A 24,103-nucleotide genomic window follows, 5' to 3' on the forward strand; every position below is an offset into this window, starting at 1 on the left:
GGAAAAAGAGTAGTTGGGATATATAGCCTTAGCTTTACGAAATGTTTCCAACACTCCTTTGGTTGATATAGAGAAGTTATCGAAGAGACATAAAGCGTCCATGAGCCTCCATGTCTTCATAGGAATACTTTCCTAGCTTTTGCTCTAGCTCTTTTGTATTCGAGAAGATTAGACAAGGCATCGTCGGGTGTCGTCGGAAAATAGACTTTTATCTGTTATGTGTGAGTCCCGTGACACTTACGGTTCTATATGCAATTTGGATTTTCTCTGACTGCAGCTTGCAGAACAGAAATGCACAGTGGGCAATTACTACTATTGGAAATATCAGCAAAATAATCCCCAGTGGCATTTGCGATTTCTTCTCTGCTGTTAATAATTGCGCTGTTGCTTTCTAATATGGAAAAGAGTAGTTGGTATATATGGCCTTAGTTTTACTAAATCTTTCCAACACTCCTTTGGCTGTTATAGAGAGGTTATCGAAGAGACATAAAGCGTCCATGAGCCTCTATGTCTTCATCGGAATACTTTCCTAGCTTTTGCTCTAGCTCTTTTGTATTCGAGAAGATTAGACAAGGCATCGTACCTCGGTAGTCTAGAAGATGACCTTGGAATAGAAAATTCAGCTGCCTGGAAAATTATTTTGGTAACGAGTTGAGAGGTTCATCAATAGGCAAAGTGTTGAACCTCTCTTCTGTGAAAAGTTCAAGAGTAGAAATATGTTTCCAGTTCGCTCCATAAAAACAAAGTCTAGGATTTCTTTATAAATGCTCTGTTTCATCTTCAGCAAAAGATAAGATAATAGGAAGTGATGGCTATTATATGAATAATTTTAACACTAAAAGATAGAAAAGGTTGGAAAGATCATTACCAGATAGTTAAGTGAAAAGCATGATATATTTTTGATGGCTCATATAAATAGGTAATTTCGCCATTGTTTAGGAGATATAGGCAGTAATTGTCAATCATTTGTTCTATATGTCTTCTTTTTAAGGTAACATTGCTACTTACCCACAGGATATTGTGCCCAATAAAATTACTAATAATAATGAAAGAAGCTTGCATCTGTTCTTTAAGACCATCTGGGTACCTCGACCCAGATGGTTGATCAATACCCTCATTCGGAGTTATGATATACAGAATACACAAAGTTTAAGACTTTTGTGTTTATCTGGACTGATGCAGCCTGAAAACATGTTGTTAGTGGTAAAGTAGACGGAGGACGGTCATGAGCAGCAAGGACATCTCGTCTGCGAGCACTCGGTCACCACTGACATTATCATTCTTGGCTGTCGAATATCTCTGAACCTTTGCAGTTCAGAATTATTCCTGCTCCGCAACGCAGGTAGGGTAGTGAGCTTCTGTCAGATCTATAATATTCGTAATATTTTGGCGAAAACTGCGATAGTTCAACGAAATGAAGTAGGCCATCCTGAATGTTTATTTCGGCGATGCTGTTTTGTAAATTATTGGGTTAATAGATGCTTTAGAATGTGCTCTCTGAATCAGCAGGATGAGAACACATACTTGCAAGTGAGTATTGCTCAGACTTTTATCTTTTTTGGTTTTGGTTACATTCTTTGATGTTTTCTTAAAATTGCTTGCCTGATCCTGTAAAATTTGTGTGATTTCTTTTTGCTGAGATTTTGAAGTGTGTGTGGATTCTTGAATTTTATTACTTGTTCCATATGTGCCTTTACGGATTCAAGTTTTATTATATTATTTGGGAAAATAAAATATAGTTTCTGTATCAACTGCACCAACCGATTTCACCCTTTTGGAATATAATGTATTTTTGTTCCTCTGCGTAAGAAATATTTTTTATTCCTCCAGGCATTGAATCGCGCATGAAATATTTTTTGTTTGAACCTCTTTTCTTGTACTTCCGTTTTGGCTATTGCGTAGAGTATGATGTATGCTCCCCCTTGCAGTTTACCCATAAAGACACAGAGGAGTAATTTTCCCTTTCATTGCCAGGCATTGAGCCCCGAGCATATGCAATGCTGCGACAGCATGATATTTTAAAATGGCCGAAACGCGAGGTAGCACTGGCAGCAACGCGAGGAGTTAAGAATATAAAACCTGACGTAGCAATTAAGACATCCAGCCTTAATATACGTGTGCAAGTCGAGTGATATAAACGTTAAAATTACGTGTTTGATGATAAGTAGCCCGCCATACCTCCAATAACTCCAATACTACCAATTAATTCTAGCTGCGCATGCTTCCTGGTCAGAAAATTCAGATGTAAATTCTTCGTCAGAAACCGAAAGAAGATCTAATCCAAATATAACACCACGAGAAAAAAAAAATTGAAGGCGCTGTGTGCTGAAATTTTCGCACTGATTTCTCCCAATTGCGCCATTTTGAGCAGAATATGTCTCAATGACAAGATCCTCGGAACGAAGCTTTTTGACATTTTTGGTTCACCTGTAGAGTATTTCAGATATTTATGGATTAATAATGGCGACATTTTTTGAAAATTTCGTGAAGAACTAGTAACTACAAGATAGCTGGGACTCTGATCTCCAACAGTACTCACATTGGTTTGGCAAGCAGTTTTTTAGAAGGTATACTAACATTTTCATTTTTTGAATTAGCCCTACAAGAATGAAGAGAAAGATTCCGACATCGGCCGCACAGCCTACCACAGAGCCCCAACAAGTGGATGAAGCCTATGCATCAGTGCTAGCAATGTCTATATTCTGTCAGAACCTCTCTGAAATTGCCATCCACCCTTAAAGAGATGTCCAGCAGATGCTCAGATTGCTTAGTTCTAAGATAAAGAATAATTCTACCAGCTGATTGATACATATGGAATCCGTATGTACCTCCTGATTTAACTGAAACGGAGGCCAAAGCAACGTGTTGGGAACAGTACCTCGCTCCTCAACTACACGGCTTCTCCTTTTCAGCCTTATGGGTCTTCCCGTACGGCAAACACGCAGGGAATTTTCTCTCAGTTAGAAGCTAAAAACAAAAAGATGTAACAGCATTTCATTTTGCGTCCAACCTCCGAAAAGGAAACCACAAGGGAGAAAAAAAAGGAAAATCAGAAGCCAAGAAAAGAGGAAAAGGAAGAACAGATCACTGAAGCCAACGAGTCGTGATACCGGTCTCACCAAAACGGTAAGCCTTGAAATGCTAGGGTACCTCGGAATTGCTACACCCGTACTCACAGTGTGAATCCCTGAGGGCCGTTTTATTGTAAGAGAGATTTGCTTAAGTTTGGCCATTTTATATTAAACTTGTTATTTGATATTTTGCGTTATATTTAACATTTGGCATTAACCCTTCTTTTATATTAACTAACTCTGTAATTAAAAATTAGGAGATGAATTATTTACCAGTAATATAAAACTTACATCTGATGCAAAGCTCTGTATTTCAGGGTAAAGAATAAAAATTAAGTTAAAAATTGTGAACTTATTTGAAATTTATTTGAAAATTAGATACTAACAAAGCATAAAGGAATAAAATGAGTAATACTGTTACGGCTTCCTTTTATTGTGTATTTCTTTTCGAAGGGAGAACTAGCTTATAAATTATTTCAACATTGAGGTTATTCTGAATGTTTCAAATCGTAAACTGCCTAAATTTATTTGACAGGTAATATTTCTCGTTTAAGTTTCTTTTTTTGGAGGAGGGAGAATTTTTTTCTCGCTTCTTGCATTTAGTACAGTAGAAAACTTCCAGTCTCTTAGTTATACTCCGCATTTATATAATTTTTTAAACAGTTTCCATTTGAGATATAGCAGTTAAATACCTTTTTTGTTTCACCTTCCGGGTGTTCTTCAAATGCATTTATACACTCAGGGTGAGCGCCTCCTCTTCTAATTATCTAGTTATTTTCATTCTAAGGTCATTTATAAGGCCATTGATTTACATCTGAGACCCCAGAAGCATCTCTAACATAAAGAAATCAAATAAATAAATAAAATATATAAAAAAAATTTAAATAATATCTATCTAACAAGTTTGAATACGACATTCTACTGTCGGTTAATTTTAACAAAATAATGTTCATCTATGCTAGTAAACACAAACATGCCTTGTACTATCGAAATTGTATTTCTAAATGAAGATTTCATTCTTACACAATAAAAGCAACGTAAGTTAATTTCTTTAAAAACGTACATATATTATACAAAATTAAGCTATTAAAATTACTAACACTTGCGGATCACATCAAAAGTGATCGCGTTCAAGCCTGAAGAGTTTCCTTAAAGCAAATAATTTCAATTAATTTGCGTGTAATTTTTTTCTCTTATTTTTTAACTTTTATTTTTCCTACGACAGAGATAGTAAGTATTATGTAATAATAATAAATGAAAATGTAGAAAGCAATAGCAATCCATAAAAATCATGTTGTAGAGACATTATGATTTTTTTTGGAAGCAAGAGAAGTGAAAAATATGCAACGCCTTCGCCGGGAATCGAACCGTGGACCTCTGCAATACGCACCCAGCGTGCAGACCACCACACCACGAAGGCATGCCAAGAAGGCGGGAGAAATATCTTATAATGTAAATAAAAAATTAATTTGCCACATTTCCTGCCATTGTAATAATAATTATTCTGTGACAAAGAAGAATCAGTTGATGTCAAATAACTAAAGAAATTAAAGATATATATATATATATATTGCTATTATATGTGTTATTAAATAGTCATATAATAGCAAAGCCAGGATAACGGGGAGGAAAGTAAGGCATTTGCCTCAGACGAACGGAAAGGAGGGGCGCAAAGTTAGCTAAAAAGAATTAAATGTTCATAAAAAAAATAATAATAAAAAAAAATAATTAATTAAAAAAATTTTTTTTAAATTATAATTGTTAACTTCCAACTTCGCATCAAAAAATTCCCTTTAATAATTTTACAGTAACGATACATTGTGGTAATACATGGCCATGTATCTGGTTTCCATTAATCTTTCCCATTCTTCAGCGCCATATCACATGACCGTTTTAATTTACATTTTGCATTACAGAGTAGTATAAAAAAGAACAATAAAATTATTTAAGTGTGAATTAAGAGACATACGTTATTACTTTTGTTATAAGTATTCTCTGAACCTGCAGTCTTTCTTTAATGCCATATTTTTTATTAATTCCAAGAAAAGTAATTTTGTAACCTTAAACAAATAAACCTAAATTAAAGACATCAGTTTAATTTGGCTTTATTTTCACTCTACTGCGTTCACTGTTTTCTAAAGGAAATTTAATTTTTCTTATTATGTAATGAGGTTTTTACTTCTTATTATTTTCAATTGTATAAGCGGAATTTGCTTAAGAAACGTCATGTCACCAGTAACAGTGATTCTCATATGGCATCTGATCCATCTTTTCATATGGACTGTGTTACTCTTGAATTTTTTACGGAACAATGAACAAACGTTAGGATATAAATCACCATGTTTATTTCTTCTTTCCAGTTGACATCAAGTAGGCTCAAGAACACTAAACTCACCGAATCACACAAATATCTCTGCCTTCTTTCATCCGTTTCCACACACACAAAAAATGCACTATGCAGTTAAAACTCCAGTCATTTAAAAAGACTGAAGTTCCATATCTTCGTAGGAAATTCAAGAATATTTTTTTATTTTGCAACTGCTACGCTTTTCAGCCTGCTGACGATGAATGAAAATAATATTAAATTTACCTAATGTTGAACAGCATCCGTTTGCCCCGAACTGCAGCTTTTACTCCTGTTTCCATCGTAAGAAATCGCGTTAAAGCTTAGAAAAATCCAACGTATCTATTTTTTTTTTCTTTAAAAACATCATCAGTTGAACATCGACAGCTCAATGGTTACCTGGTGTTTCAGTAGATTTAAAGCATAGAAGTTCATTAATGTGTTACCAAAATATTACAAGGATCTCCGAAAACGAAACATTCTTTCTCTTTTTAGCGTGTAGAGACATTAGGATATTTTTTTTTTTTTTAAGCAGGCAAGATGAAAAATTAGCAATCGCCTTCGCCGGGAATCGAGCCACGGACCTCTGGAATACCGGCCCAGCGTGCAGAACCACTACACCACGAAGGCACGCTAGGAAAGCGGGAGAAATACCTTATATACTCCCCTTTTTAAAGGGTGACTGGGGTTTTTAGGGGACCTAATCGCCAAATCCTGGGTGTGGAGAAACCTCATCCAACACCCTTTTAGTTCGGGCGCCACTGTAGAGACATTAGGATTTTTTTGAAGCAGGCAAGATGAAGAATTAGCAATCGCCTTCGCCAGGAATCGAACCACGGGCCTCTGGAATACCGGCCCAACGTTCGGTTCTTAACAGGAACCACTACACCACGAAGGCACGCTAGGAAAGCGGGAGAAATACCTTATAACCGAATAAAGTGAGTAAACGAATTATTTTCAAGTCAACGAAATATACAGTACAAGTCTGTATCCTGTTGCTTCCTTATTTATGCAGTTCAAGTCTGTATCCTGTTGCTTCCTTATTTATGCAGTTCAAGTCTGTATCCTGTTGCATTTTTATTTAATTTATTTCGAGAACTGTGCATCTGGCTCTTTATAACTGTTTCTAAAAAGTTTATATTTAGCAATCATCAGCATACTCGTTTTATTAGCTCTCAAACCTGAAATGTAAAGAGACAAAATAAGGTGTGATATGAAACAACTAAAAAGTGCTTGATATCAAAGAATGAATAAAACTTTAAAATTCATCGCGGAAGAATTTTACTATTAATTCTAAATAACTGACATACAAGAATTTTTTTCATCTAATTTTAATGTAGTCGATATAAAATATTGCATATTAAAATTTCAATCCTTTAATTCTCTGGAAAAGGATGTAAAAATGCATTTTACAAAAATCTATTTTTTCTACAGAAATTTTAAGAACACTTCGAAGCTTTTCTACGAAATTTTAAGAACTTTTAGAACGATTAAATCTTGAACAAGTGCTAAACAGGAGAACGTAATAAAACTCTTGATTTCGGGCAAAAGATGAAATTAGAAACTCTAAATCAAATTTAGATCAGAGGTGAGCAACTTAATTATTGTTGCGATAGACTTTTCGGTTAAAAACTCAGACGGGTTATAAAATTTAATACAGTTAATCTTTTGCGCAAATCGACAACGGGAAACCGAAATGGGCATGAAGCATCAAATCATAGTCACTGTGCTTTAAAAAAGTTATCTGACAACTGCATGGCAGAAACTATTGCAGAAGCGACTTGTTACCAACCTCCCAAAATAGAGCTATCTCTCATACTAAGTTCAGCTTAAGCTCAAATAAGCCTTTCTAGTAACAAAAATTCAAAAATCAAAAGCTAAAAAATATTCGAAGCGAAAAGTTGTGATAAAATACGTACTAGCATTAACGATTAGTTAATCAATTACAGAAAAGGAACTGACAGATATCTGTCTTAGGAAGGCTGCCTTCGTAGATGATTTTCTAAAGGGGATACTATAAGTGTTCCTGTTATACATGGAGCAGACACAAGCAGTTAGAAAATCAAACCCGAAAATAAGCTACCAGTATTCAGTAATTTTTATCCATTGGGCTATATCTCGACATGAATATTTACGAAAGAGAACGGAAGCATAGAACTTACTTGCTTATTTGTTAGGAATGATTTTCGGGATCTGATATAGTTCTCAGATGGAAGCTGAAGCATTATAAAATTCGAATTATAAATTCGAATTATTATTAGAAAGATTATAATATCAGAATGCATATGATAATGCAAAATACTGTATGAATAGAAAGATCTTCCAGTCCTTAACAGCAGATGACAGAAAAAATTTTGTAAATAATTTTTATAAATATGAAAACGTAGCTTTAAAGTTGAACAAGTAAAGAATGTAAAGAGAAATGAAATTGCGGGATTAACAAGCAAGACTAGCAAGAGTCATTAATGAAAGAATTAAATTTTCGTGGTTTGTTGCTTTGCAATTTAAATATCCAGTATATAAAAAATGCTGCATAATATCTAGTTTTGAAAAGCAAACAGTTTTATTTATAATGTATCTTACGGCTGTTATAAACTTAGATCTTTTAAAGATTAGGAAGAATTAACGATTTATTAAATGATTCATTTAAAGAATTTATGAATATAGTTTAGTTTAGTCTTATTCAAATTTGAAAGTTGTGATAAGAATAACAACGCCAGTTATTATTGCTAGAAGTGAAAAGAACATTGGTAAACTTAATACAGTAAAAAATTAAAATCTGCACTTGGCCAAGAAGAATTACCACAATGGCTATATTCTATGTTAATATTCTGCTCCATATTTATATTTGAATTTATACTCATATTCTATATTCTTAACAGGATATGAACTAAAGCAAAAAGCAGATTTCAAAAGATGCTGATGACTTTGCTTCGTTAAACGCGAGAAAACTAAACTATAAAAAAATGCTCGATAATTAGAGCATTACTTTTTACTTTAATTGCACTTCTATTTATATAATTATTTTAATGTCCTTTTAATGCCGCTTTTATTCTAAACAGATTTTAAAAAAGGTGTTTCAAAACTTTTCTCAATTTAAAATTATGTGTACTGAAATGCATTATTTTCTGGTTCTTAAAATGTAATAAAAAATTAATATCAGAGTTACAGTATTGTGATTTAAAATAGTTATCTTAGTTCATAAATATAGTTATAATAGTTCTGCATATTTAATTTTTTTGCCTCAGGTGAAGAAATACCTTTTTGGCTTTATGTAACTGATGCAAGTATAAAATATATCAATATGCTACATCATAGCAAATTAAAATATTCCTCGTACACAGTCTTTGCTGCGATGGTTAGCATACCAAGACGGTTATTCAGAAATCTCGAGTTCGAATTCTGAGGCGTACACATAGTATATTTTCAGGCTCTGGGTTTCTATAATAGGGTTATTTCCTGACACGGTTAGTAAGATTTGTGAAAAAATATAAATTACAAATCTCATGGAAATAGAAGATTTTTTTCAATAAAGTCACTGCGTGCAGGGTTTAAAAAATGACATGTGAGTTATACACTCTTTTTTTTTTTTCGTTTTAATTATTATTCTACCTGTTTTTTTTTTGATTATCATTTAAAAAAAGCTGAGTATAGAACTTATTAGTGGGACTTATTTTCCGAGTTTCACTTTTCTCCTTAGTTCAGGCTCTAGAAAGTCCTTTTTGATAACATACAATAGCTTAATTTAGAAAACGGAAATTATTAACAATTATATATTTGGTTTTGTTTAAAAAAGCAGCATGTATTTTTTTAAAATAATCAGTTTGAAAATAATCATCTTTATAGACAGAAACTGCGAACTGAATTTTCAAGAACAAATGTTGGTGAGCGAGTTTTTTTCGTGTGATTCTGATAATAAAATAATGAAAGCTGTATTTAATCTAATTCTGAAGGCATAAATGAGAAAGCCGTGCGGTTTTAGTCCTCCTCCCAACATACAGAAATCGATATAGGATATAAACTCTTTTGCTTCCAAAGCTTAGTGACGGAGATAAAAAGGAAGAAAGGTAAATCTCAGGCGTGCCTAATATCAGAGCTTAAATTGCGCCGGAGCCCACCGGAGTCCGGCTCCGGTACTTCTTAATTTTTGGGATAAATCATAATTGTAGGCGGAGTGCACTGGAGCCCTAAATAAGAAAGCTCCGGCACTTCTTTTATGTAACTGAACAACAATTTCAGTAGAAATTTGATATCGAAAATTTTATTTTTTGCAATAAAATAATTATAAAAATCGCATATTAAATTTTAGTTTATCTTCTTGCATTTTATTTTACTTTAATTGTTTAAATAAATAAATAATAGTTTTTTATTTAATTAAATACTAATTTGATAAATATTAATTAATTACGGATTAATTTGATAATAATTAACTATTTAATTTAAAAATTATTAATTATTTTAATAGTCATTTTATTTATTTATTTTTGTTCCTCTTTGCTGACGGTCTTCTATAGGGCTCCGGTACTTCTAATATTAGAAATTAAGCCCTGCCTAATATTAAAATCAAAGTTAAGAAAAAAAGCGTGGGAATTTTTTAAAACATTATTGCTTGGATATTTGTATGTATTTACAAGAAAAAGTAATAAAACTTTTAAACTACAAAACTAAACGATATGATTTAGAGGAAATGAAGAGTTTATCGACTTTTTTAGAACCACAGAATGAATGGAGAAATAAATGAAGAGAAAGAAAAGGAAAGACCTGTATAAACATAAATATAAGATAACTGAATATTTCTGATTGTAAATATCAAATCCTCAATTCCTAAATTGCATAGAAAGGCATATTTTACCGATTAAAAAAAAGGCCAGAAACAGAATTTAACTAATCATACCGTGAATACAGTAACGCAGCTAAAACGCTTTAACGTATTTGCCAGATTGTAAATTAGTTCTTATATATTTCAGTTATGAGAGAACATCGGGATAATCGTTTCTGTTTTACATTTATACGAAGTGAAAAGGTGTATTCCCATCAGTTAAAAGTGCTAGTTTGTTTACACTTTTCATTCTATATTTTTCTATCACGGTGACCTAATGGGTTCGCTGTATGGGGTTTTTGCGTTTTCCAACGTGTAACGTAAATCCCACTCTGTTACTTCTGAATATCCTTCCTGAGAGGGACCGATTTCGAAAGCTTTGTTATATTAAACAACCTAAAACCTTCTCTTACTTAAAGGATAAAAAATGGTGTGGAGGGGCAAACCGAAGAAAATATTAGTAGTTATATACCGCGTTCAATTTATGACAGAGGGATTGGCTTGAATAAATGCAATTATCTAATGGATTTTTTTTTCGTTAGTAAAGTAAATATAGGTCTGTTTCCTTAGAAAGTCGTCCACGAGGGTTGTTCCGTAGGGAAGATAGCTCTTGCAAGTTTTAGGAGCAATAATTAATTTTTTAATTTAAACTATTTTATTTTTCTATATTTTCATATTTTGTTCGAATCAATAAATAGGATAAACGGCTAATTCCTTCAGGGAAATGGGTGGGAAGGACATTTACATGTATTTGAACATGTATCGTTCTCACTTGCTATTTGACAGAAGAAAGATAAGGGATAAAAGTATTTTATAATTGTCGGTTCACGGAAAATTTTAATTTTAAGGCATGTGGCTATTTTTGCCCTTTTCATCCAGTTGAAATCATTAACAGTACTCTGTTAACATTGCAGTTGCCACTAAAAATCCCAATTTCCTACACTGCAAATAAATTACGCAATCACTAAGACAAATCCTAGATATGTCCTGCAATGATTCATTCAGTTTTATTAAAAAAACAAAATCATGCACTTTCCAAGTCACTTTTCCCCAAACATTAATTAAGAATTGATTAATCAAATTTGGTGAGGGAAACACAATTTATCATCATAAAGAAAATTTACTGTCGCGAAGGGATATGAAGAAAAGGAATTATTTCCACATTTCCAGTGCAAGACACAAAAGGCATCCCGCATTATCAGTTTTGCGTCTTAATAAGAAATACTCTCTTACTGTTTCATGAAAAATCATCTGAATTTACAGAACAGTAAATTAAAATGATTAATTTTAATAAAAGAAGTAGAAACTTTTTTTCGTCACTTACACTTTAGCTTGAAAGACTGCTATTATGACTCAAAGTTTTGAGTTATAGTAGTAGTTTATTATCAGTGTATTATAACTCTTGCATAAGAAAGAAAGTTTTTTTTTTAATAGATAACATTAAATATATTTTGTTTTTGTCATTAACATATCAGCAAATAATTAAACTTTCAGTTCTTGTAATTAACATTTAAAGAAACTATTTCATTTTCAAGACACTAAAAAGTTAGGAAAATTATCTAATTATAAACAGAACATAAGAACACCCAAAGAATACATTTTAATCTCCATATTTACTGTAGAAGTAAAACTTTGAAAATTTCATCTAAGTCTGATATTTAAACTGGCATTTTCAGCCAATTATTTCAGCCTCCTATGTTGCTCTTATTTCTGCCGCAAACCTTTTTATCACTACGAGTAACGAGTAATTTTGTTTTCGGAAGATATTTTTTAGATTATTAAAGCTTCCATTGCTGAAAATAAACCAAAACGCTACTCAGATTTATGTTAATGAAAGTAATGCAGAAAAATAACTGATTATTGTAAAGCAGGGAAATGTATGTCTTGGAAGTACGGCTCTCTGAAGATTGAGGTTCTCTTTAAAGGTATGTAAAGGAAACTTACTCGCATTTATGCCACATATATGGAAATGGCGAAAACAACTAAACAGATAGCATATTTTGTCGGAAATCTGATGCACATGAAACTCGTGAAAATGAAACACATGAAAATCTGATACTCTGATATACATTCAGTAGATTTATTCACTCATATATTAGTGGATAAATCTACTGAATGTACTAAAGTACTGAATGTACAACAAATTCAAGATATTAGTGAACTTCGTATTGAATGATGATTTTTAAATTTTTAAAGCATTCTTACTTTAATGATAGATACTGTTCGCATGTACATATGTAAAATAATAAAAGATGAATATATGAGAGAAAGGAAAATAAAATACTTATACTCCTTTAATTACAATTAAACTCTCGAATTATTAATGAAGCAACTGAATGCGACGTTAGTAAAAATAAAAATTTGTTGATTTGCATTTTTTATGCAAATTGTATTAATAATCTGAGCGACTTTTACTTGCATATTAGTATCCTAAAATAACGCCTAAAAATATTGCTCTTTGCGTATCGAATTTCATTATACGAATCGAAACCCAGTACACAAATCTGTATTTCGAAAATTCACTAAACACTATCATTTTTCCAGAGGAAAGCTGGAAGCAGCACTTAGGAATACAGTTTCGTCTCTGATACAGAAGGCAGAATTCCATTTACTCTGCAGTTCCTACCCCGAGGCTCCATCAAGTGATTAAGTTAGTGAGTAGGTTTCATACGGAGTTTCTAGCAAATTAAATTGCCATCTTAAAATGCTTTAATGAGCTAGAAGCATATGTAATGGACAAATATTTTAATGACTGTGAATGAAAATGGAAATGAATTGATTTATTAAAAGAGAAGAATATAATTTTAATCATACAGGCAAGATCGATTCCGCGTTTCTCCATACTTTTCTTGATTATTCCTCTCCAGTCTTTTTTCAGTTCATTAATACCAGACCAGTAAATGATGAAGTTACAAACTTCACAGCTGTTTACATCAATGCATAAGTTAGCAGTAAATTTATCTATAGCCACAAAGTTTGGGACATTACCGCCTTGATGTCATTTTTAGATGTATTTTCATTCCTTTTCTTATTATTAGGAATTCCCGCAGACTGCCATAACTCACTGCATTTATCAAGAGTGATTTTTTATTTCATTTATAAAAAAACATATGTAGTTGGATCTTCTTAACAATCAGTACAATTTTTATGTGTCATTTCCGTCCCCAACTTTTAGTTCATCTTTTCATTCACAGAAAATCACTGAAAAAGAAATTTTTAAAAGTTAAGATTGATGAAGACGCTATTTTCTCTAAAATTTTAGTCTTTATATAGTCTGTAAAATAAGTGAGTTCTGCATGCTCCTGGAAGAAAAGTGTCTCTTTTAAGTTTATTCATTGTGAATTTACAATATATCTTAGCTTGGTTAGTTATTTAGTCTTTCAAAACTTCATGATTGTAAAAAGACTGGATATAAGTTTCAGACTATTGTCCAAGTCGTACATCTTAATCGCTAAGTTAATTCATTATGGCTTCCAGTTATAATGAATTATCGCGTCTTTTCCACGCGTATTCTGGTGGTGTAATTGGTAGCACGTCTGGACAGCATCGGAATATTCGTCTTTCAAATCCCAGAGAGAGTATAGTCGATTTTTCATGTTTGTCTCTCTAAAAATCCTCATAAGCTCTATAGTGGCGTTCGAATAACATGTGGTGGACGATTGTCCGTCATCACCAGGATCTGGTCAAGCGGATCTCGTTTCCCTCTTTTCAGTTACCCTTTAAGAAGGAAAGAGGTAATATTTTCGTCTTTTCCACTGCCTGCTTTCGTGATGTAACTGGCAACCTGTGTGGTTAACAATCGGAAGATCCGAAGTTCGAAAATGGAATAAGAATCGCTGTTCCCCTGAAAATATTTCTTAGTTTACTTTTGATAAAGGCGTGACTGATGACCTGTCAGAGTAAAGGTTAAACATTTGACGTAAGCAACAGTATTTTCGAAGTTATTTTTGTTTTGATGCGGGAGGGGAGCATAAGTAAAGAAATATATTTTTATTGGGATTAAAAAGTTTCTCTCAAAGTTACTGAAGATTATTTTCATCATTTACACATAACCGAGAAATTATATACGCACGAATTTTGTTTTTAACTGATTATCTTAGTGTTGTTCCTGAAACATTATTCCCACTGGCAAGTTTTCCTTAACGTTTAAAGACAGCGAAAATTTTTCAAATCCTTAATGAAAACTGGGCCGAATTTTAAATTATTAGGTAAATTCCGCTATGGGCTTATCTTTCTCACATTTCTTGCGCTTCTAAATCATTGAAGTTAATAAAGAGAAAATATTTTTCGATACATGGACTTCTCAGTTCATATTGATAATTTTTTCAAAGTTGCTCACTTCAGTATATTCAGTCTACATCATTTTTCATTTAATTTTCCTTTTCTTAAATGTTTCTTAGAAGAGGAGAAAGTTAAACACGCCACAGTCATTTCTAGAATACAATAACTGCTAAAGTAAAAAAGGCGAGTGTTGAATTTTTGATGGATAAATAAATATTTACTTTCTGACAATGCTCGCTCGTATTGCTTTCATCTTGAAGATTTCATTACATTTACGTTATTTCACATAAAATAAATCAATTTTCTAAAAATTATTTTTATCCCTAAATTTTTCATTTTCATTCTTACGTTGGAAATATACTCTTTCGTTGAACTATTTTCTAGCACATCTCAGTGTAAGAGTATTTAGTCTTATATGATCTCCGTTTTATAACTTAAAATTTCTAAATATTATTTTTATACCTTAATTTTTAATTTTTCGTTGTTTCGTTGGAAATATACTTCTTCACTGAACCATCTTCTAGCACATCTTGAGTCTGAGAGTATTCAGTTTTATATTATCTCCTTTTTATATCATGTAGTTGTTCGTAAGCTGTTCGTAATCTTAAAAGAATTTATTTCTCTCTCATCAGAAATTGCAACTCATGAATAGTAATTTTAATTGACTATAATATTAAATAAATCCCAAAAGAACAGTTTATTTTCTTTTATATATATATATTCGATACAATATATATATATTGTTATAAATGAAAACTTTTAACAACATAAATATAAAATACAAAATTTTGATAAGCGGCGAAGAAAACTTAGTAAGTAAAACTTCAGTTGTATAATATGTTGTCAGACAACTGATTTTGGAGTAAAGAAAGAATGAATTTTTCTCTAAAAATGTCCCAATGCATTTTTCCACCTCATAAAGTATCTCTGATAGTTATTAATGATGAAGAAGTGTTGAAATTTGTTATTTAAAAAATAATTTTAATTAAAACATTTTCATGCTTTTGTCTTTTATTTTTCAATGCCTTAATTATGATTATAAACTGAAACTATCAGACCAGTTTCACTTTGGAAGAATTTAGATTCATCAGTACTTTCTAAAAGTGGTAAATGACACATTTCTCTTCTCAACCCTTCTAAGATAATTTTTTTCTTTAAACTTATATCTCCCTTGCTTTGAGAGATTTGTAAAGCTTCATGTGTCATCGGTATCCGTAATAAGCGACAGACATTAAAATATTTTATGATTAAAAAAACAAAATGGTTAAATCTGTGTCCAGGAAAGGTCAACATATTTATTTAAAAACGCGTTGTTATCTTAAAAGTAGAAATCCTTTAAGTTGGACTATTGCAAACAATGCTTCGGTCTCCCATTTCAGTTTATTATTTGGTTGCAAATATAAACTCTTTAACTGAGATCATCAAGTTCTCCGCATTTCGCTTTTAAAGCTCTAACTTGTAGTCCAATCATTCATACTGTGTTTTATTTATAAGGATATACTGAAATATTACTGAAAGAAATGGAACGTAAAAAAATTTGCATCATTTAAGTAGTACCTTACACATATTGTGTGTGTGTATTTAATTATGGCAAAGCTCACTATGGCTATCTGCCTAAGGGGGAGGGATGCCTTCGTGGAAGACTTTCTAAGGGAAACTGGCTCGTATACACGTTACACATGGGGAAAACCACGAAAACACCCATGCAGCCAGCCCGTTCGCGGGATCGAACCTCGGACCGAACTACCAGTGTTCAGCGACGTTACCGCTCGGCCGCTGGTGGGCCCTTACACATATTGAAAGAAAATACTAAATTAGCTATGAATTAATATACTTTTGTAAAAATTTCTTTATAATATATTTAAAATTCCCGATTTTGTGAGGTGGGGACTGTAGTTTGACCTGTTCTCTTTTAAAAAGATCTCAGTTTCTCAGTTCTAGATTAAATCACATTAAAACCGTTTCTGTGGAGTCAATCTTAATTTTTTTACCTTACTTTTAACATCCAGTTTTAGACTTTTAATTTCTATATATAATAAAAGGAAGAGTCTATGTGTGCGTGCCTTTCGTTCGTGCTGCGCAGAAGCTAATAGACACAGGGCTACGAAATTTGGTACATAGGTGCAAGACAAGAGCTAGTGCACCTCGAAGCAATGTTTTCAAAATTCGAATGAGGGTTTTTTTTTTTTTTTTTTTTTTTTTTTAATGTTTTTTTATGAAGTTGCATCAAATCGATGGCATGCAGCCATTGTTGCTGATATCAGCGCTGTCGCCACTCGAAAAAATGAGGGTATTAATTTTGTACGGTTTTTAAATTTAATGTTTCTCTTGGATACGATGTTTGTCGAGAGGACGTTTGTTTTCCGGTACATTTAAAAGCCAGACGAGGGCTAGCTGCATAGCGGCTAGTAATAAATAAATGCTTAAATAAACACGGAAAGCCTCAAAGTGAAAATAGCGGAAGGAAAAAAAATGTCTGTTAAATAGCAGTTTGAAAGTTCTAATCCAAAAGGTTTTTATTCGTCGTCTTCATACCAAGCATCCATTAGTTAAAAAGTACTGCATGTAAAATGGGAAGTAAAAAAGTACAGACAGAGTATTACGATGGAATTAAATTTCACACTTTATGGTGATATTTCAATGATTAAACTTATTGTTTTTTCCTGTTCAATTGAATTAGCTGACATTATAAAGGGAAAGATTATTGTTTAAAAACATCAAAAAGCTACTGATATTTGACAGATAATCTGTGAATTTCTAATCATAAAATACTATATACTTCTGAGTTCAATCTATCAGGAAAAGAGGAAATGATAATCCTAAATAAACTTGTTTAATCGTTCTCTAATAGTCTACCTGGTGACGTAAAAAGAAAATACACTACCAAGAGCATTCTTGAATACCGCTCTAACTGCATAACAGATTATACCTTTTATATAATCAGTAGAACTTTTATTACGGTCATCAACTTTTAATCTTTAAAGCTTAATCCACTTCGTCGACCCTTTAAAATTCATCGATCACGTTATTATCTTAGCTTAAATTATATTCGAGGAAATTTTTTCTAGGAATTTCGAATTGACTTTTAAGATCCTGTTTTACTTCCAGTGAAGACGTACACATGTAGTAGGCAGTAGCGATTTTAGAAATCTCTATTTTTGTCTCGCTTTACATGAAAATACAGTAGGATTAAAATTTAACAAAGTAATTTTTACGGCATCTGCATAGTTAAACGTCATACCATACGGTAATCATTCAAATGATTGTCAGAAAAATAGCCATTTTATGCTTCACTAATGTGAGTTAGCTTTATCAATATTATAAGTCGGGATTTTTTAACATTATTTTCTATTAGGATATGTGGTAATAATAGTACTAATTTTTGACAGAACCTGGATAAAATATTAACCTGGAATGCTATCTCATATGTAACGTTTAAAGGAAACATTTAGCGTTTTGATGAAAAATATCGATTTATTTGACCCATATATGTGTACCTGGATTTAGATTGGTGATTTTGATAGAAAAATTTCAAAGCATGCATTAAGTAACTTCTCCTTAATAAGCAATGGACTTCGTATATACCCGTATATTCCAAAAGAAAACGAATTATTTTTTAAGAGCAAAATCTTCATTTAACCAGATAGTGTAATTAAAGCTGTTACATCTCTAATTTTCTATTCGACAAGTATTTGGTTTCTACATTCTTTTAGTATTATCTATTACTTAAGTTCATAGATAAAGCTTTCCGTTACTGTTCTTATTGTATCTGAAAACTGATAATACGTACAACATTTTCTTTTTAAGTAATGTATGATCCAGATATTTATTCCATCTGAGTTTAAAATATTTATATAGATTTATAACAATATATTTTAGCTATTTTTCTTCACGGGTGAAGTAGCGGGTTTAAGTAGTAATTTTTTATTTCTCCACTAAGAAATGTAAACTAACTTTATCATAATTATGTTAAGCTTCTCCAAGTTTTTATAATTTTTTATGTAAAATACGGCTGTAAAGGCTATACTCCTTGACGCTCATAAAATAGTGAGAAGCACACCACATGTTAACTATTGTCATTTACGAGTATATTCGAGTATTTTTAAGAAAAACGTACTATCGATTCTTTCGTAACTAAAATGTTCTAGCCACAGATCTTCCCAATGGAACTGGTTCTGAATTCTTAATAATTGTCTTTTTTCAGTGATTTTTAAGACAAATAAATGAAGTTCTGTTTATTTGTAAAAGCTGTCTATCACATACTATATTTCCCAAACAAGATTTGTTGCCAGAAATTTATATCAATCACAAATACAAAGACCACAACTTCTTTAAAATATGTGGCATTTAAGTGGACAAATTTTATTAATTTTTTTAATGTAGTTTGACTCAAATATACTTGAGCATTTAAAATGGAAAAGGCCGGATAATTTTATGTAACACGATGTTAGATTATAAAAGGTGTGTCTCTTATTAAATACTCTTTAAATTTTATTTATTTTTTTTTTAATTTAGTTTGACTCAAATATACTTGAGCAAATGAAATGGAAAAGGCCGGATAATTTTATGTAACACGATGTTAGATTATAAAAGGTGTGTCTCTTATTAAATACTCTTTACTTTTGGAATTCTCTTTCAAATAGTAAAGTGGGCCCAAGTTATGTTCCTCATTAAATATTTTTATGTTTCGTGAGTGACTTTCCTTTCTGTAAAAATGATGCGAATTCTTTCAATCAAATCAGTAAAGTGGCCTTTAAATATATTTCTCAAGCACACGCAGAATTTAGACGAAGTTTAGGAATTTTTTTATCCCCTTCTACTTCTGTTTTACAAAATCAAGAACTTAAAAGCTGAAAGATGTTTCTTTAAAAAAAAGAAAAAAGTTCTGTGTATGTTGTTCATTACATATACAGAACTTTAATGCCTTTTATTATCAGCATTTTTTGTTTGAATGAAATTCTTTTACGGAGTTACTATAAAAACAATTTACTGATTGCTGAGACAGGTAATTATTAATGCTAGTCTAAGAACTCGTTTAAAGACAGCCTAAGAATTCATTTAAATTAAACTCATTAGAAAGAACTGCTATGGTAGAAAGAGCAGCTGTAAAAGAAAAATTGCTCTTATTTATTACATAAACAGCATTCCTAACACGCTAAACGCTCAGATCCTACCTAAAAGAAGGGGGCAAAAAATACCTCGGTTTTTGTTCAGTATGTTTTCAACTTAAACAGGAATACTGCTCTTTTGATATCAGCTACTTTTTAATTTGTCTATTTACATTATTATTACGAACAATTAGGACTGAAGACTATTTCTTTCTTAAATTTTATTTAAATCCTCGTTTACTTTATTAAAACACAAAATTCAGTTTGATTTTGTTTTATCACATTTTACCCTTAATGTATGTTTATTTACTTCATGTACAGTTTAGACTGCACTGAGATGTGGTCGTAAATCGTGGTAATACCTAAGGTAATGAAATAACCATGTTAAGCATTGATGCATAGTATGCTAAGATACAAAATTTACTTCTAGTACAGCATTTCAACATTTAAATTACTTTTAAAAGCAATTCAAGCCCAAATTCTACTCGTTAACTTATGTTTATTAGTTTTAAAATTTCAACATTAGATAATATTTTATAAAGTGTTTCGCAGTCTAAAACCTGAAGTTATGGTGAGAGTAAACGATAATTATTAACAAAAGAGAAAAGGAGAAAAAAATCAACATACACACTAATATTACTGAGAAATTCTAATCACTCCAATTAGAATATTTTTTAGGAGGATGCTCTTGAGTTTTAGATTTAGACTTCGTAATGTAAAGTAATCGGACTCGGATTACTATTCTACTGCACATTGAAAACAGAAAACTATTAAGTATTACTCTCTATATTGTAATGGTTACTTTTAGATGGGACAGGTAACTAACTTCTGCCATGAACAAACATGCTCCGATAAGTGGATTACACATTTTTGAAATGGGATATATATTTTTAACTTATAATTAACACAGTTGAAATAGTACTGTAGAAATAAGCATCATGAGAGTCATTTATAATTAAATTTTCACTTTAATTACTCCTTGAGCCATAATTTTTATTGCTGGAGCGGCTTAATTAAGTGCTCGATCCTTTACAACATTCTGAATTAGCTTTTGAAAAAGGTTATTTTATCTCGTTAAACTGTTTATGTCAGAAATAAAGAGATTAATCAGTCTTTGTTGATGTCAAGTTTTCTAATGTTCAGATCTATACAAGACGATCGAGAAGGATAATGCAATACAATTATCTTCACACTACAACAAACTTAATTAAAAAAAAAATAGTTTTTTATTTATAGACTATATTTTCGTATTTTTTTTATCACCTCAGGTTTTTAGCGCCAAATCAAATAGTCTGAATGAACGAATAAATTGAGAATAATGATAAAATATAACTTTTCAAAAACTCATATTTATTTGCTTCCACGATTAAAAAGTTTCAGCTAGGTACTGAAGTCATTCTCTTTGCTTATTTAAATTATTATATTGAATTCCTAAAATTTAAGCGAATTTTCTTCACTAGTTTAATATTTTATTTTCATTAGATGATAAACTTTTATATAGCTCCATTCGGTTAGAATAAGTTTACGTTTTCCTTTCAAAGAGCAATTCTTATAAATAGAAGAAATAATGAATAATAATTGTAGTATCAATATTATAGCACTGTCCTATAGCAACAAATGTAACATCAGTATTTCTCCTAAAAAGAGAAATAATGCATAATAATTGCAGGACTTATTGTTGAAGATCTGTTTTCATGTGCAGCTATATTTTGTATAAAATTTTTATTCCTTGTTTCGTCTCCTTCGATTAAAAAGAGTCTAACATACTCTATATAAAACAGAGCTTTTGTACAGAATATAAACAAAGTTTACACAGACTATTTTCCAAATAATTAAAATACAGAGAGCAAGAGAAAAGAAAAAATACTGGTTCATTTATAATAATTTGTTTGACTTTGTAGCCTACTGAATTTACGGTTACCTTTAAAAATGATGAAAGAGAGAATTTTTATAAGCGGAGAAAGAGTAAATGCGTTTTAATAATTGCTTCTGTAGAAAGATGAGAAAATGTATTCACCTTTAACTCCATCTTTGCTACTCCTACCAAAGGGATCAGGAGACCTTGCCGTCCAGCACGTACTTCGATACCGGGAGGAGCCCGTAAACTTTTCCGGGTCCAGGATGTCATCGACGGAGAAAGGCGTGTGCACCACGCCGCTTCCCTTGTCTCCTTCGCCGCAGGTCTCTTCGTCCATGGTACCGGGGCTGGAGCCCGAGGATTCGCACCACTCGTCCCGCTGCATTGGCGCGTTTCAATCCCGCCCACCGGCCGCATTTGGTCTTAGATGGTAGCCGCGCGCTCCCTAGTTGGTTAGCCACTGGCATACGTAATGCTCAGTGGGCGTGCGCTGTGAACAAGGTTCGTTTAGGATGGACAGCCGTCGCGTGCTTCCTTCATTTATTTATTTTTTCCACTAGATCGGTTTATGTCGGCAGTTTTGGTTTCGGAACTTTTAGTCGAGCGGCGAAGTTTGGTCTTTTTAAAGCGATAACATCGCAACAAATACAGTTTCGCAGGCAACGGGAATTTAATACTCATGTTGCGTTTAAATGCACACCATACGCACGTGGTGTTCAGTTCTAATGAGCAATGCTTAATTTACTGAGTGACCCAGATTATATTCGCTAATTCCAAACTAGTCTTCATTCAGTTTGAATATAAGTAAATAAAACCCTAGAACGAATAGGAATTTTGTTTGATTGAATATAAAACCATTCTTGATTTTTTTTAAAAATTTAATTTTTTTATTTGCGCATTTCTCTCATTAAGTAATAAAAGAATTTAATTGAAGTAAAGAAAAAGGTTACTGCTCCAAGTAAAGTAAAATCTAAAAATAGAGATTTTGCAGCAGTTATGATCTGAATAATTTTAATTAGCTTATTTAATTTTACTTATTACGTCATCCAAAACAACACTCTGCTTCAGAGACATTTTTAATTAAAATTTTAATTAAAATTGAATGCTCCATTTTTTAATTAAAATAATATGTAGAGGACTATTTGTACTTTAACTATTTTGAAATTATTTTATGCAATGTTTAAGAAATTCTGAGCATTTTCCCTGACAGATCGAAAATAAATTTCTATTTTAACTTATCATATTCATATTTTATCCCAATCTGAGCTTTTTCAAAAATACAGTGTTAATCCGTTGAATTTCTCAAAATCTTCAGATTTTCAACTGGTGGTGCTTTTCACAGCAGATGTGACAACCATATTGATCTCTTAATCCCTCTGATATTCCTGCAAAATCATGCTTCTTCGAAGTTTTAATGGAATAAAAATGAGTTCATAGATTGGTTTCTGATTTTAAGAAAGTGCATAATTTTTTTTTACAATAAAGTAAAAATTTTGCATGTAAATTTAAGTATTTATTTAAAAAAATGCCATGTATTTAAATGATAACAGTTAAGAGAGGTTTAATTCCTTTTTTCTGAAGGGATTAAGAGGTGCTATTGGGACTGCTTTTATGTCTGTTTAATCTTCTGCAAAAAGAAGTGCGATTGTTTAAAAAAATAAGTAATTATTTCCAACCAATTAAAGAATGAGATAAATTTTATTTCTTCGTACAGCATTTTTTTAGTGATAAATCTGGTAAAATATCAAATGATAGAGTAATCAACGTGAAGTTCATTCTTTGTTTGGCATCAGCAATTTTTGCCTTTCATTGGCCTCTTTCATAATTGGAATCCGTAACACAAAGATTTAATTAGAGTACTTTTATTTTTATGAATTATCTAGTATAATTTACTGCTATCAGGGACAAAGAATATTGCCGACATCAGGGACAAAGAATATTAGTTTCGAAGAAAAGGAGCTACATAGAAATAAATGAAGATAAATATGCAAAGCTGAGGGTGTGGAATTTCGTCCAAATTTTTTAACAGTGAAATTGAGTTTAGTTTTATGTAATGTAAAATGTATTTTTGATCTGAATAATTTTAATTAGCTCATTTAATTTTACTTATTACGTCATCCAAAACAACACTCTGCTTCAGAGACATTTTTGATTAAAATTTAATACTTCATTTTTTAATTAAAATAATATGTAGAGGACTATTTGTACTTTAACTATTTTGAAATTATTTTATGCAATTTTTAAATGTCTGTACATCAATACAATATAAGAATTTAATAAATTTTAATTAAATATTTATATTATGCGTATATTTACCTACATACAAATGTTAATAACTCGTTTAAAATAACAGTACTGGTTGAAGTGCTCCTGAAAGTAGACCTATAAGGTGCAATATGTTAATATTATAAGAAACTGTTAATATCCCACTTGTTTTATAAGTAAATTTATTTTTTATATCCTATTTATTTTAAACAATTAAATGTTTTAATTTAGAAAGCTCAGTGTTAAATATTATAATCTTATAAAATTTCAATAATAACACTTTCTTTCAATACAGTAATGCTATTACAGTAATAATATTAGCTAGCATAACAGTGTATGCTAATTATTCTGAAGTAT

General features: G+C 31.5%; 1 protein-coding gene across 1 annotated transcript in view; it reads right to left on the minus strand.

Annotated features, from left to right (window-relative positions):
- The window catches only part of LOC118181450 (NK1 transcription factor-related protein 1-like), a 67,400-nt gene extending 45,534 nt beyond the window's left edge, over positions 1-21,866 (minus strand). The window contains exon 1 of the mRNA XM_035350605.2: positions 21,641-21,866. Coding sequence (XP_035206496.2) covers positions 21,641-21,866 — 226 coding nt within the window. The remainder of the gene's footprint in view (positions 1-21,640) is intronic.
- Between the last annotated feature and the right edge of the window lie 2,237 nt (positions 21,867-24,103).

The sequence above is a fragment of the Stegodyphus dumicola genome, chromosome X1, assembly GCF_044657685.1.
Source record: "Stegodyphus dumicola isolate Sdum_Otavi_A_Nest chromosome X1, ASM4465768v1".
Lineage (NCBI taxonomy): Eukaryota > Metazoa > Arthropoda > Arachnida > Araneae > Eresidae > Stegodyphus > Stegodyphus dumicola.